The sequence below is a fragment of the Gracilinanus agilis genome, chromosome 3 (genome assembly GCF_016433145.1).
Source record: "Gracilinanus agilis isolate LMUSP501 chromosome 3, AgileGrace, whole genome shotgun sequence".
NCBI classification, from domain to species: Eukaryota; Metazoa; Chordata; class Mammalia; order Didelphimorphia; family Didelphidae; genus Gracilinanus; species Gracilinanus agilis.
In genome coordinates, this window is record NC_058132.1 from 665,098,370 (window position 1) to 665,115,215 (window position 16,846).

General features: G+C 35.1%; 1 protein-coding gene across 2 annotated transcripts in view; it reads right to left on the bottom strand.

Annotated features, from left to right (window-relative positions):
• Positions 1 to 14,525, bottom strand: part of BCHE (butyrylcholinesterase) — an 89,175-nt gene extending 74,650 nt beyond the window's left edge. For both annotated transcript variants that reach the window (XM_044667714.1, XM_044667715.1), the window contains exon 1: positions 13,012 to 14,525. In XM_044667714.1, coding sequence (XP_044523649.1) covers positions 13,012 to 14,525 — 1,514 coding nt within the window. The remainder of the gene's footprint in view (positions 1 to 13,011) is intronic.
• Positions 14,526 to 16,846: the final 2,321 nt, after the last annotated feature.

Below are 16,846 nucleotides of genomic sequence, written 5' to 3' on the forward strand. Positions count from 1 at the left end.
CATGAACTTAGTACTTGAAAAAAGAGAGCAGGAGAATGAAGACACTACATGAATAATGGTGCCACTTGGTTTGATACTAAGATAAGAAGTAATCCTTTAGATATATTGAAATTACTCTAGAATATGGCTTCAAAACTTCTTTTTTTCATCATAGAGCCATTGGCAGTCCAGTAAAGGCTAATGACCCCTTCTCAGAATAATATTTTAAGTATATAAAGTGAAATATATGGGGTTCAAAGGGAAACTACTTACATGAGAATATAGTTACCAGATATAGATATTTTTTTAAATCCTTACCTTCTACCTTTGAATCAGTATTATGTATTGGTTTCAAGGCAAAAGGGCAATTAGGGCTAGCCAATAAGGGTTAAGTGACTTGCCCAGGGTCTCAGAGCTAGGAAGTGCCAGAGGTTCAGTTTTAAACTAAGGACCTCCTGTCTTTAGGTCTGGCTCTCAATCTACTGAGCCATCTAGCTACCCCCAGGTATGCATATTTTTTTAAACGTTCACAACTTCCAAGTTAAGGAGCCTTTGTGCAGATCAGTGGAGAGATATTGTTGAAGTCTCTAGGGTTAAATCAGTTTGTCAAGGGAAGGCACGTATCAGAGCAAAGAAGAGGGCTAGAGACAGGGATAATATCCTTTGTAAAGAACCAGAAATGTGAAGTACTTGAAATAGAATCAAGGAGACTGATGGCAGCAGAGCCAGTAGGCAGAAGTGTTTCAGAAGCCAATGGAGAAGAAAGTCCTGAGATGAAGGAGCCATGGTAGTATCAAATGCTGCAGATAAAAAGCATCTGGTGATCAAAAATCATTGCATTCAGTACCAATTGTGTTCTAGGTATGTTTCTAATGACACAGACAGCAATAGACACGCTAGAGAGATACAGATTTTGCCTTGATATGCAGGGAGAGGAAAGGAATTAAAAGAAGGAAGATGACCTATTAACAATCAACTTACTATCAAAAAGGAAGAGGGTAATTATGAACATATGGACCTCCTGGTCAAAAATATGATGATTTGTTTTGCTTGTTTTTGGCAAGGATTTAATTTTTCTTTTCTTGGTAGGGGGAGGTGGTTGAGAGGAAGAAAGAATAAATCCGTAGTGATAGGAAAAAAAAACAAATTTAATTTTTAAAAAATAGAAGCAGTGGTTTCGTCCACACTGGAGTTCTTCAAGCAAAGGTTGGACACCTGCATTGGGATTCCTTTTTGTGAATGGCTTGAACTTTGATAGTCAATGAAATTCCTTCCAGTTTAAAATTTGGTGGTTTTGAGAAAGAGCCATTTTGGTTGGCAAATTAGAAAGTCATTAATGAACTTTAAGAGAGTTTCAGTAGACTGGCAAGGGAAATGTCAGGATTTGAGGACCTTGTCATTCCATCTAGAATCAGATCTATGTTGCAATGAAGCCAAGATCAAAGATTGAGGTGGAAAGTGGGCATGGAACTTCACTGATATATAGCGATATTGTAAAAAAAGAAATTTCTTTTTACCGATGCTTTTGGCTATCTTCTCTGTTGTTTCTTGTATTATAGAGTGAACTAGAGTACTAATATTTTCAGCGACTTGCCCAGAATCATAAAACCTTCATTTGTAAGAGTGTACCTAACTCTGAGATTTGATCTCTAGGCACTATATTATGCTTCTTCTGGGATCAATTGTCAATTGTTACTGGTTTTCATGTTTTAATAATAGAATAGGTGGTGGGAAATTAGAAGCATCCTTTTTAAGGGTATTTTTTTAAACCCTCACCTTCCCTCTTGGAGTCAAGACTGTGTATTGGCTCCAAGGCAGAAGAGTAGCAAGAACTAGGCAATGGGGGTTAAGTGACTTGCCCAGGGTCACACAGCTGGGAAGTGTCTGAGGCCAGATTTGAACCTAGGACCTCCCATCTCTAGGCCTGGCTCTCAATCCACTAAGCTACCCAGCTGCCCCCTTTTTAGGGTATTTTTGAGAGAAATTGCATATGGTTTAAATAGCACAGTCTCTGATCAAAATAGCCACTGTTTAGAAGAAAAATCATTATCTACAAAACATGTAGATTGTCTTGTGTAACCTTGGGCAAGTCTCTTATCATTCAGGTATTCTAATGGCACTCTAGGACCTCAATGAGTAGAGGGAGTTTCCTCTATTCAAGAAGTTTTCTATTTCATTGAAATCCTAAATCATCCACTCTACTCCTAAATTCAATTATAATTTGAACTGTAATATTTTGGGTATTGGTATAATTAAGAGAAGAAAGGCCTATTGACCTAAAGGTTTAGCTTAAGACTTTTCAAAAACTAAAACTGTTAAGAAACTATCTCAGTATTAAGACCAAAGTTCAATTGACAATTTTTTTTCTCTTTTCTGCTACTTAAGAAAACTATTTGGGGGGCAGCTGGGTAGCTCAGTGGATTTAGAGTCAGACCTAGAGATGGGAGGACCTAGGTTCAAATCTGGCCTCAGAAACTTCCCAACTATATGACCCTGGGCAAGTCACTTGAACCCCATTGCCCACTCTTACCACTCTTCCACCAAGGAGCCAATACACAGAAGTTAGGGGTTTAAAAAAAAAACTACTTGGTATTAAATTACCAAATTAATACTCAATTACCTAAATACTCAAATTAAATTTGAGAGACCTCTTGAAAAAGTAAAGTGATGAATAAATATATTCTGATTGCAGGAACTTTAATGACATACCTAAAGTAAAGTGATGAATCTGAAAGGTGTTGAAAAGAGTACTAGGTGCTTAAATATCATATCATATTTTTGTTTATATGCCAATATATTCATAAATATATTAGCATATTTATTTATAAGTTCACAAATACCAAATCTACTCTTTTCATTGCAACATTTTGAGGAATAACATACTGCTATCTTATTCCTTATAATAGTTATCATAGAAATTCAAGGCATTATTATCTCTTTGGGAAAGTTCTAATGACTTTACATCCAGATTTTTCAAGGGTATAAGCTATTACTTCAACAGAAAGTCAGATCTTTAGAAATTGCAATTCTATATTTTGGACTCCTGGATAAAATAATTTTGTACATGGTAGATTTTTAAAGTTCCTATCTGACTGCATCAGAGACGTTTGGAGAAGGCATTCATGGCAATAGAGGATGTCTATTCTAAATAAATCCAAAAGAAAATAATAGTGAAAAAATGAAAATAAGTAATTTACAATAGCTTCAATAGGTAGTCATCCTGCCTTTGTCTGAGAAAGTTCAAGGAGGAGGGAGACAGTTTTGCCCAAGACTACTCCTTCTACTTGTTAGAAATTTATGATTTGCATCAACTTGAAATGTGTCTATTTGCAATTTCTATTCATCATTTCTGTGGGCAGCTGGGTGGTTCAGTGGTTAGATCACCAGGTCCGAAGTCAGGCAGAATCATCTTCCTAAATTTAAATCTGGCTTCAAGACTAGCTGTGTGACCCTGGACAAGTAACTTTTGCTTGTTTGCCTCTGTTTCTTCATTTTTAAAATAAGCTGAAAAAGGAAATGACAAACTACTCTGGTATCTTTACCAAGAAAACCCAAAATGGAGTCATAAAGAGTCAGATACTACTGAAAAAATAAATAAATAAAACTTAATTATTCATAGATCTCTTTCCTTAAGCCAAGAATAATTAATCAAATCCCTCTTTTTCATGACACCAGGTTGCCCTTCTCTGATCATTCTCCCTCTTATCAATGTCTTTTCTATGATGTGGCATCCAAAATGGAAAACAATTCTCAACATCTGGTCTAAGTAGTATAGAATAGAGAGGGATCATCCCTTTCTTATCCATGGTTGACATGCTTCTTTTTATTTCACTAAAGTTCTTATTAATTTTGAGTCTTATTAATATGTTGAGTCATATTGATCTTGATATCCCTAAAATTCCTAGATTGCCTCTCAGACAAACTACTGTCTCATAAGTCTTATATTGGTGAAACTGTTATTCTATAATAAAATATAAGACCTTACATTTATCCTTATTGCATTTATCTTACCCAACTTGACCTAATGTTTTCACTTGTCAAGAAACTGTGTTATCAGAATTCTGCCCAGTGTTTTAGCTATGCATATAGAATAATAGTTTATTTGTTATTCAGTTGGGTGAGATTCTTTGTTACCCTGGAGTTTGTTTTTTTTTTTTTAGCAATGAGTCTAGTGCATTTTGGCATTTCCTTCCTTAGGAGTTCAAGACAAACACAGGGTAAATAATTTACCCAGGATCACACAGGTAGCAAATGTCTGAAGCTGGATTTAAACACAAGTTTTTCTGACTCTAAATCCAATGCTGTATCCACTGAACCACCTAGCTGCCTCCAATAGCCTACTACTAATGTATTTTTTGGATTTCACCTGGAAGACTTGAAAACAGCTAAGTAAATGACAATTTTTTATGGATGACAGAAATGAAAACATGAGGTTTAGTAACATTATTTTTGTCCCTTTATTAGTTTTGTCCATCCAGATAAAATTCTTAGATAAAGTAAGGAAATATAAAGTAAGTAAATAGTATATGTAGATAGATATAATTAGATTGATAGGCAGAAAAATAGGCAGACAGACAGACAGATACAGATAGGTAGATAGATAGATAGATAGATAGATAGATAGATAGATAGATAGACAGATAGATAGATAGATAGATGATAGATAATAAAGAAGGGACCAACAGATAACATCCTTTGACAAAAATCTCTAGAGAATTTTTTAATTGTTAGAGAGATTGCAAAGTATTGATGAAGAAGGAAAGATGCCCGAAAGGAGAGAGGATAGACTATATGCAAAAAGAAATAAGAATGTTTGGACATTGTTTTTGCCTGATGATGCATGTTGTTACAAGGGTTTGGATTTTCTTTTTTTTTTTTTAATCCCTCTCCCAGGGTGGGAATTGAAGAAGTGGGAAGGATAATGAATTCTAGTCAATTAAAAAAAAAAACAACTCACATTAGATGCTAGACTGTACATGGTACAGTGAAGCCATAGTAGAGTGGAAAGAGTTTTGAATTTGGAATGAGAGAACCTACCTGGAGTCCTGACTGAAAGTTCTTTACATATCTGGGTCTCAGTTTTCTTATGTGAAAAATGAAGGTCCTAAAATAGATGACCCACCAAGTAGCTTCCCAATCTAAATTCATGCTCTCCTGATCTGTTAATATGTTCTCTCTGGGGTAAAGATGATAAAATTTTCAGGGGAAAAAGGTCCTTTTAGAAAAAAAAAAATTTAACCAAAGATAGTCATCAAATGGATTTCTGGTGCCATATTGTTGAACTCCCCTAATTTCATAGACTTCAACCATATTATTATGCTATAGGATTTATTGGCCTTTGAACATTACCACCTCTCATCTTTGGCAGACAAACTGAATCTGCATTTTACAATGGATAGAGTGCTGGGCCAGGCATCAGGAAGACCTGTGTTCTAATTTGATCTCAGAGACTTGTTAGTATGTGGCCATGGGCAAGCCAGTTAACCTTGGTTTACCTTAGTTTTATTTAATTCTGACAAAGGAATAATAATACCTACCTTTCAGGGTTGTTATGAGGATCAAATAAGGAAATATTTGTAAAGCATTTAGCATAGTGGCATCTAGATACTTACTCTATACATACTTATTTCCTTTTTTCTCCCTCCTTTCCCCTGCTTTACTGCCAAATTTCTTCCCTTGCTTTAATAGCTAATGAAATTCTGTGTTCCCTATGAATCCTGAAGCAGCCCAAAACCCTCTAGAGAGAGGTCTACCTCCAGACACCACAAGGAGAAATATGCATTATCCTGTATCATTAACTCTACTACATGTCACTCTACAAGAGACAGTATGGAACAGTGAAAAAAAAAGACTAGTCTGGTATAGAGCATCTGGTTTGGAATCCCAGTGCTAACAGGCATTCACCATCTCTGTGACCAATGTGGAACACCTTGAGCTCTCACCCTCCATTCAGTCATTTTTGACAGAAAAATATTTAATGTGAACAGAGAAAATAATTCTAATAAAGAATGCAGCCTATTAATACTAACCAAGCTTGGCTCAAGACACTAGAAAATGCACCAGAATTTACAGGAATATAAGTATGGAACATGCCTAGATAGTCAGTTTGGGGTGGTATGTTGGTTAATTTTAATGAAGTATTTGATTTTTTCACATCTTTTTCTTTTTATTTATTGTATTGATTGCTAATTCATTTATCTGTTCATTTGTTATAAGAGAATGGGTTTCTAGGTAGGGGACTAGGGAAAGATAGATCTAGAGAAAAAGGTGATGTAAAAATCTTTTTTTAAATGAAGGAATTGGACCCGAAAGTTTTGTGGTTTCTTTGCTCATTAAATCCATGATGACTAGCTTGTCATTAATATTTCTAGCTGCACAGGAAATCTGAGCCACCCTACAGAGACCCAGCAGGCTTTCTAGTGTTATGTCTTTCTCTAGCCAGCTCCAGCAAATTGTTGCGCCTAAAATTTCCCAAATGTCCTGGAACATGGAAATGGAACAACTTGGATATAAGGTTGGTAGGCTAAAGGCTTGGCTATTAAGGCTATTAAACCAGCATTACTATACTAGCAGGGATAGCATAATTTACTTAAACTAGTGGTGAATTTAAAGTGAAGAGATACCTGGAAAACCTGGAATACCAGGATCAAATTCTGGCTCACACCAATACTGAGTTGTCTGTTTGTTCCTAGACAAAAGTTACTTGATCCTGCTGACCTGGTTAATGAAGCTAATAATCCCCCCTCCAACGTCATAGAGTTATTGTAAGACTTAAGATGAAGCAATGAAAATAAAGTGCTTTGATATCCTTCAAATTCTACTTCCATGTCAATTAATGTTGTTAATAGTAGTAGATCCTGTACAACAAAACTCTAAGTTGAGTTAATTAACTTTAGGATAGGATGACCTACAATCATAGATGGGTAGGCAATTGCCAACTTGAGACAAGTCTAAGCAAATCAGTGAGATGTTGATTCCAAGGAAGATACTTGACCAAACTATGGAGGCACTGGAGATCCTCAGACTTCATTTAGGTAAGTTCCTTTAGGATAAGCAATACAGAATTTTAAAAGGGACATTAAGGCAGCTTTGCCATAGGAAAGCCATGGTGTATACATCAGGAGTAGCTCTTAGCAGGTAGTATATGACCTACCTCAGGAGTGGTATCTTGGAAGCTAGGGTCTGCAAGGTAGAGGGAAGGCATGGATTTGCAATTAGGAGGACTGAGATCAGTGCCCAGCTTTGTCTCTTAATACTGGTGCCATCCTGAGTGAATCACTTTTCCACTTGGGACCTCAGGTCCTCATTTATAAAATGAAAGGGATGAGCTAGATGTCCTCAGTTATCCCATCAAACCCTCAGTCTATGATGGCGTGCAATACAGAAATAGGGGTAAAGGAACCACAAAGTGATGGGAGCAAAGGAAGATGGGCAGAGGTGTAGTGGGGATGATATTGATTTTAATTTACATTCTGACAAAAATAGAATTTATCCATCAGACCCTCTTTCTATTATTGCTAGATATCTCTGAAGGAAGTTGAGCTGATCATTTTGTCATACCCCATAGCAGTTCCATCGTTATATTTTCAACACTACTTACGTATTCTGAGTTTTGTGGACCTCACAGTTTTTCTGACCACAATTACTGTTCCATGAAATTAGTTTGGATGTCTCAGACTTAAATGCATTAGTCTGCTGTGAAATATAATGTGGTCATAGACAAGATATTCTAATATTTCAAAAGATCCATCGTTTCACCAATATAGACATTAACACTAAAAGAGCAGTGTGTTTGGAGGCTGAAGACTCCAAACTCTACCTATATATTGTTTATTTCTTTGCGCAAGTAATCTCACTATTCTGGGTCACAATTTACTCATGTGTAAAAATCAAGAAGTAAATAGGCCTTTGAGTGTGACATGCCATCTCCCGACTCGACTCATTTGCAAAGATCGTATTACTTGGGTTAAACTTCTGTCACCTCTGCCTTTTGAGGTTAACAAAATGTAACATTATCTCATTTCATGATGACAACAATCCTATACAATAATATTGTGATTATTAATATTTTGTAGATGGATAAAATGAGGTTGGAGAGGTTCCAGGATGACTGCTTGGCACATATGTAATATTAGGGATTCCTTTTGCATACATTTGAACTAGACAGAAGATCTCTTGTACCTCTAAAAAACTGTGACTGTGAAAATCCTGGGCAATAAGTAGAAACATAATAAACATTTTGGGGTGGATTCAATTACATTTCAATTGAACTGAATAGTTGTTTGGACCAATTGATAAAGGTGCTTCCAGTTCTAATACATACACCGCTTTCAAAGATGATATAATTGTCTCATATACACCTAAGTTTAGCCTGGTTTCGAATTGGATGTAGACTTTTCAGATGAGAGAGAGAGAGACAGAGAGACAGAGACAGAGACAGAGACAGAGAAACAGAGAGACAGAGAGACAGAGAGACAGAGACAGAGAGACAGAGAGAGAAAGACAGAGAGAGAGAGAGAGAGAGAGAGAGAGACAGAGACAGAGAGAGAGAGAGAGAGAGACAGAGACAGAGACAGAGACAGAGAGACAGAGAGAGAGACAGAGAGTTAGAATATCTGTGTATCCAAGCAACAGGAACAGGGATAGTAATCATGAGATTCACATTCTCTTGTCTGTGTAATAAGTCTGGCTAAAACATTGACTTCGCACTGAACCTTGGGAGCTCTTCATGGAAATTTCCAAGTTTAGATCCCATTTAACATTTTCCAAAAATGACTTCTCTGCTAAGGGAAAGCATCTTAAAAAGCTTAGAAGGCTTCTTGGACATGGACCAATTCTTACAAAAGCAAAGTCATTGTAAATGGATGAGAAATACAAGGATTAAGTTTTCCCTAAAATACATGAATTTAAAGCTTAAAGGCAATAATAACTGAAGGAAACATGTTGTTTACAGAAGTATATTTGAATATTCTGGGTTTTTTCCTGAATAAAGAAGATTTTAATTATTGCTTTCTTTCCCCATTACTACTTTCTGACTAGAACAAGGCCATTTTAGCATTGGTGATGTGGTTAGTGCTATCAAAATTCACCTATCTGGGAAAACCTCATTCTTTGTATCATAGCATAAAGTCTTTGACAAATCACAAGAGACTGTGAGCCATAATACATTGAGAGTTGTCCTCAAAATCAGGAAGACCTGAAAGATCTTAAGTTGGAAAAATATCTCATTTGACCCTGGGCAAATAACTAGAACTCTCAGTACTTTAGGCTATTTTCAAAGATCATAAGTTGTGAAAATAAATAAATAGAAGGTAGAGCAAGACTCTATCTCTAACCTAGATGGATTTATAACTATTACTATTTAAATAGAAATTTACAAAAAATATTTCTTATATGCTTTGCACATATAAAATTTTGTTGAAAAATCTATCAAGACAAAGCTAATTATTTTTGTTTTTAAATTTTAACAACATATCGCAACAAAAAGAACACTATATTAGTAATCAAATAATTATGGTCCATGCCTGATTCTGTCACTTTGTCACCTAAACTTAATGATGCTAAGTTTCCAAATATGCAGTATGGGGATAACAATTCCTCTTTATCTCAAGGGATTTTTTTTATGAAATGAAAATATAAGGGAAAATGATTCAAGATAAGATATAGGTAAGCTCAGGAGAGATGAATAATTTTAGTACTTCAGCTACAAGGACCCAACCTTCAGTTTCCTAATTTGTAAAATAGAAATAATATTTAATTCCCTGCCACACTGGGTTGATATTATGAAGGTGGCATATAAACACTATATAAATTTAAATAATTATTACCATCATTTTCTACTTAATTCATTCATAAATAACAAAAAGACAGTTCAACATTATAGACAGCAACAATTTGACTTGAAAAACTACTGTTCTTAGTATGTGAAAATATCAATTATTATTATTAAGTGCTTAAACTTATTACTTTCTACCTAGTGCCTGAATTAGAAATAATATCCTCCAACCTGCTTAAGAAAGCACTTAAGCATAAATTTATATCAGAAATAGAAATTCATTTCAACCCATTTTGAACTCCAAAGAGTAATGGGAAAGGGCATCAACAGGTATATGCCACTGATTTTGTTAAATGTACATCATTGTGGTTAGATTTAGCATGAAGACTATGAAATGATTGAGATACAAGAGAGGAATCAAAAGGTCATGCATGGTCAAAAATTGCTTAAATTCAACTTCACCAAAAATATTTGACAAAAAAGAGATGGAAGAGTTAACTAAGTCATGCAAATGTTTGTCTAGACAAATCTGTCTTTAAACAATCCTTTACTGTGTAACTCCACACAAGTCACTTAAACCTCATTGCCTAGCCCTTAGAGCCCTTCTAACTTAAATAAAAATACAGAATATTGGTTCTAATTTGGAAGGTAAGAGCTTAAAAACAAATAAATAAATAAAATGTGTGTTTAGAGCCAAACAATTTGCAATAGTTATTTATTATCAAGTAAATGCCCAGAAATTTAGTCACCTATATAAAGAATTTAAAGAAAAGTTTGAAATTATGGGATACATCACTGTAGGCTACAAATATTTAGCACCTACCAGAAACTTTACATGGCCCTAAGCTTCATAAAGAAGAGAAGACAAATCCTTTTAATCTAAAATAAATAAATAAATAAAATTCTTGAGGATTTAATAAGTAATTTGTACTAGAGTAAAGCTATGACAGGAAAAACTGATGCCCACACAAGCATGGCCATAAGACTGCTCCATAAAAATTTTCAAATCACATTCTTAATAGGACTCATCATACTAAATATATATTATCTCCATGGGAAATTAAATCAAGGAATTTCAAAATATTAGGATATAGAGGAAGAAATAAAATCTGATGAGAACTAGTAGAAGTATTTTATTCAGTTATCTATCAATATTTATAACCATAAATCTAGATACAAATAAGATAAATAGATGAACTGATGGATAGATAGATAGACAGACAGACAGACAGACAGACAGATAGATGATAGATAGATAGATAGATAGATAGATAGATAGATAGATAGATAGATAGATAGATAGATAGAATATAAAGAGATAATCACTCAAGAAAATACACTATCTCCTGTGCCCAAACTAATACTGGAGTTTTGCTAAAAATGCTGTCAGTAAGCTAACTGAAAGTAAGTTGATATCCCATCATTTTTATTCAATTAGATAATGTGGTTATTGTATCCACCTGTGTAAAAGACAGAATATTGCATAGAGATAATAGAACAGCAGGATAGTGAATTTTTCCTAGGACTTTCTATCAGAATAATAAAAAATATGAGAAAAATGAAATTAATAATGACTCTTAATTTATTAATATTTGATTAGCTTATTAATAGAGAGGTATATTTTCTATAAATACATATATGGAGAGATGGATAGAGAAATACATGATAAATATTTTTAAATGCATATCATTAGGGGATAAAAGAAAATCAATAGTTCATATAATTAGACATGTGAGTAAATAGGAATTGGAAGTGTAGATAGATAAAGTTGTGCTTGAACCCTAATTCCCTCCCTTTCCTACTTCCAAGTTTATTCCTCTATCCGCTCTTCCACACTGCATTCCAAATTCCCTCTGAATCTTAAATTCTGTCACTCTTCCTTTCATCTCATTTTCATAGTGGCTATAACTTTGATGTATGTAGGTATCATGCCAAATATATTAAACTGATTAATTTTTATTCAAATAAACTGAATCTGATTTTTGGCAAATAATTTAATTCAGATATCAAATTATTCTGGCTCCTCTGATTCCAGAACACATGGTTTTCCTACAACATGATGCAGCATGATGAAGCCTCTCTTGATAGGGTGAGATAGGATAAGTTAAGAATGGAAGTTGGAATATCTTCAGGAGAAAAAATAGAGATCTCTCTTTGGGCAATATTTGAATTAGATGGATGCACTGGGGGTAGTTTATGGATGACCCCAGTAACTAGGCTAAAAAAATTGTGACATCCTTTGAGTTCTGGGCAATGGCTGAAGATGACTTATTCTTTCTAAAGTCATGGAAGGAAAACAATATGACAGAATTATAGAACCTTAAAGATATATGGAGGCCTTAGACGCCTTCTCATTCTACCCATATGGACACATATTCCTTTAATGTTCAAAAGTTCTTTCAGATCTAAATCTATGAATCTGTTTTCTGGATCTCAACAAGTGGCCATTCAGACTTTGTTTCAAGACTAGAAGTGAAGGAAATTGCAAGAAGTAATTTATTGTTTGGAGGTTTCTTTATATCATCTAAATATAAAATTTCTAACCATACACCTTTTCTGTTATCTAGGGCCAAACAGAACAATTCTGACTCCTAATTCTACAATATGTAGTTTTTAAAATATTAAAAGAAAAGTATTAGTTTATATCTCAACATTCCACACCCAACCTTTTTCTTCTCTGAGCTAAATATCTCCACTTTTGTCATTTGATCTTTATGTGGAAAGAATTTTTCTTTGCATTATGCCATTATGCCACTCTTCTCTGGACATTCTCCAGGTTATCAATGTCATTTCTGAAATGTGATATCAAGGCACATAGTTCTCCAATTTTATTCTAAAATCATCTCCCTAGTCCTCAGATCTATACTTTCTTGATGAAGTCTAAGTATACTTTAGCTTTTTTGACTATTACTTGGTCCATTCATCAGGAGCTTTCTTCTTTCTGTACATTTCTACATTTCCATCAAAATGAAAATCACACCCCTTTCTTCAAGATATCCCCATCACCTTTGTTGAGTGCCAGTCCCCAAATGTCCAAAGGATCCTGTTTCAGTGTGTATGTATGAGATGATAATAGCATTCATGTGGTCTGAAAATTTAGGAAATATCACCTAACCCATCACACAACTCATATCCCCAAACAAAAATCTGTGGCTACTCTTCAGAGGAGGAAGAGAAGGTGAAGCAGGAGCAGGGAGAAAAGAGAGACAGAGACAGAGACAGAGACAGACAGAGACAGACAGATACAAAGTACTTACCCATATTTTGCAAAACTGGACCAACTTTTCATAATGGAGCGGCTCAGAATTTCTTCTGCTTTTGTGTAATTAACTCTTCTTTCCAGAGGTAAGCCAAAAACAAATTCGATTTCATAACCATGCATGACTCCCATCCATTCTGGCCAAGCATTTTTGGATGACCGATGCTCAAAATGGTAGAAAAACACATCATTCCCTCGTTCAGAGAATTTTTTGGCAAACTCCAAAGCAGGGCATTTAAAATTATAATCTCCAATGATATCATCCATTGCATCACGGAAATTTTCAGGAATCTGGTCATCTGACCAGCCAGTGTAGTGAAACTGTATGGATTCCATTCCTAGATCACTCACTCCTGGGAAAAACTCTTTTATTCCCTCTTGGAATTCCTTTTGAGTTATCATGCTGTCATTATCTTTACTGAATCCTGGAGCCCCATAGACCAAAAATGATGTTCCTTCATTTTTATTAACTCCCACTAATATGGGTGTTTGTTTAAAATCCCCCCGCTGGATGAGGCTGTCTGGCATATCTGTGAGAAAGTCACCATCCACAGTTGGACAAAAATTGATTTTTAGATAACCAGAGGAAAGAATGACATTTTCATGCTCTAGTATTTCCTGAGGATTTTTATTTCGAAGACATTTAATTAGCTCAGTCTCATTTCCTCTGGAACAACTAAGGGATTTTGCTAAATGCAATGTTCGGTTTCTAGCCTCTGAAGGTGTTATTGCTGCCCATGGGGCATTCGCAGACCCACTTTGGAGAATGGCTCTTGTAAATAATGGGTGACTTTTAGGAGAAAGAATATGTAAATTGACTGAAGCAGACCCCGCACTCTCTCCAAATAGAGTTACACTTTTAGGATTCCCACCAAAACTTGCTATATTTTCCTGAACCCACTGAAGAGCCAGCTGCTGATCAAATAATCCCATATTTCCTGGGGCCTCTGAATTTCCTGGCAAAGCCAAAAATCCAAGGGCACCCACTCTATAGTTCATTGAAACCACAATTACTCTTTCAACTCGAGCCAGAAATTTGCCATCATAAACATGTAAAGATGATGTCCCAGACTGAAAACCACCTCCATAGATCCAGATCATGACTGTTGCATTTTTGGGTTTCAGAGCTGGAACCCAAACATTAAGATACAAACAGTCTTCACTAAGTTCCGTGTTTGGATTCCACATCTCAGATCCTGAAAATTCAGGAAAGTGATCATCGGTGTTTTGATAGCAAGAGTTGGAATATTTGGTGGCATCCCAAATATCAGACCACTTGCTCCGGGGCCGTGGCTTTCGGAATCGGAGTCGACCAATAGGAGGCTCTGCATAGGGAATACCAAGAAACACTGTCACTGAGCCTCCAAGAACTGGGAGTTGCAGCCCTTTGACTTTTCCTTTCTTGGTTGTAATGATGATGTCTTCTTCAGTTTGAGATTTCCTGATAAGGGTGCAGAGTAATAGAAAACTAAGAAGAAATAGGATGGGTGCAGAAGTTCCAATGCTGTGCATCCTGATGTCTGAAAGTGAATAAATAAAACAATTATCCAGAATGCATTTAGTACTCACATTTGTTTGGATCGGGACTGAAATATTGCTATTTATTATTTACCTAGAACATGATATATACAAAGCTACATATGATCCATTTAAAATTTTACTCAATAAGAAGTGTTGGAAAGTAAAATATATCTCTTCCCCTCATCCCCCACCCCTCACTACTGCATTAAAACTCTAAACAATTACAGTTGACCAAAAATGGAATGGGCTGCCTAGGAATTGGGTTTAAAAGAAAACAATACAATATTGTAGGTTTAGAACTGCATGTCTGCAATTAGAGGTTAAATGCTGACTTGTTACAGAGGAAATACTAGTAATGTAAGGGGTGGGAAAATAATTTTGATAACCCTACACAATTTAATCAGTATTTACTCAGTTTGTTGTGATTTAATTATTATGAGTGATTGTATTAGTGAGTTAAGCAGAGCAGAATTAAGTTTATGTTCGTTATGTTAATTAATACTGTAGGAATAAGAGTTATGTAGGTTAAACAACCCACTATGTATTGGTAATACTTTTCATCTATCAATGATTCTATTCACTGAATTTGAATTATTAGATGGACTTAAGATGCATTAGAATAATCATGGAAGACAATAAACTTGAAGCCAAAGGAACACAACTGTAGATTTTTCCTATACCAGAGCACAAGCCGATGAATTTTGGAGGCACTACCCAACTCCAGATGTTTCTGAAAGCTCACCACGTGAGCACAAGTCTACTTTTTCTAAGGGCAGGCTCACCTCTGGCTTTCATATCAATATATGAGAGCTAGAAATCTACATCTGTCAGATTATTAGAGAAGAAAGAGGTCCTGGTAAATTGGTGTTTTGTATAAAGATAAAAACAGAATTTCTATGTGGAAGAAAAGTCTTTGCTAAAAATGTTTAGAAAAGCCTTAATTTTTCAGTCCAAAAATATTAAATAATGGTGTAACAACTCATCTCTAAAAGTTGCAAATGAGAAAGAAGCAAAGAATCCATCTCCAATGCACACTTAAATCACTCTCCAAATTCTCAAAGTGAGGAGAAAAAAATAGCAATATATTGATTATATAAATCTTTTAGAGAAAGCCAGTATGATATAGGGTATATAGTTCCAGACTTTCAATCAGGACATCCTGGGTTCAAGCCTGACTGCCTTAGACTAACTGCAGCAGATATCAAATCACTTAAAATCCCCATCACGGTAGGCAGTGTTCTAGGATTTAAGTTAAAGGGGAACTGCTTTGGCTTGAACAAGGGAAAAAACCAACATCCCAAGATGAGTAAGACCCTAAGGATGTAAGAAAACAAAACAAAACAAAACAAACATTACTATTTCTTTCTTTTTAAAAAAAAATTTTTTTAAACCCTTACCTTCCATCTTGGAGTCAATACTATGTATTGGCTCCAAGGCAGAAGAGTGGTAAGAGTAGGCAATGGGAGTTAAGTGACTTGCCCAGGGTATCACAGCTAAGAAGTGTCTGAGGCCAGATTTGAATCTAGGACTTCTGTCTCTAGACCTGGCTCTCAATACACTGAGCCACCCAGCTGCCCCCTTACTATTTCTTTCTAGTAAATGATTAAGGAGAGTTTTTTAAGTCTCAATAGTAAAAGTTACTGAGAAAACTCAATAACATAAAAATTATCTAGTACACTAATAATTCATAATAAACTTTCCTTAATTAAAACTCCTAAACTCAACACTAGAAATGTCTATTAAGAAATCTGGCCTGTATTTAGAAAATAAATAACACACTATACCCCTCTTTCCCTCCAAAAGCATGTGTATGTGTATAACAAATTGTCAAGTTTAATTTTATTTTTAAAAATATATTTAAAATATATTTTATTGACAGACACATTTTTTTCTTTTTTATGACATCTACATTTCCCTCCCCTTCCTTGTATTTAGAGAGCCACACTTTTCATAATATTATGATCACTTAACAATCTAGCTGATAAAATTATATGTGATTCCTATGTTCTAAATTGTGACAGTTGATATTACTGGGATTCCCAGCACCACACCCAGGCAGATATTCCTTTGCATATATTTGCTTCTGACTTAGACAGTGAACTGTTAGAGAATAAGGTCTCAGCCAATGTTGTCATTGTCATGATTTCATCAAATTAAGCCAGTTTAATTCAATGGTGTGATTATCATTCTCTAAGCAACATGGTGGAGGTGAGGATGGAGGTCTATACCTCAGAACCAGCCATTTACATGAATTTATGTTGATTCACTTATTTTTTTTGGGGGGGGAGGGAAGTGGAATATTAAATCATATT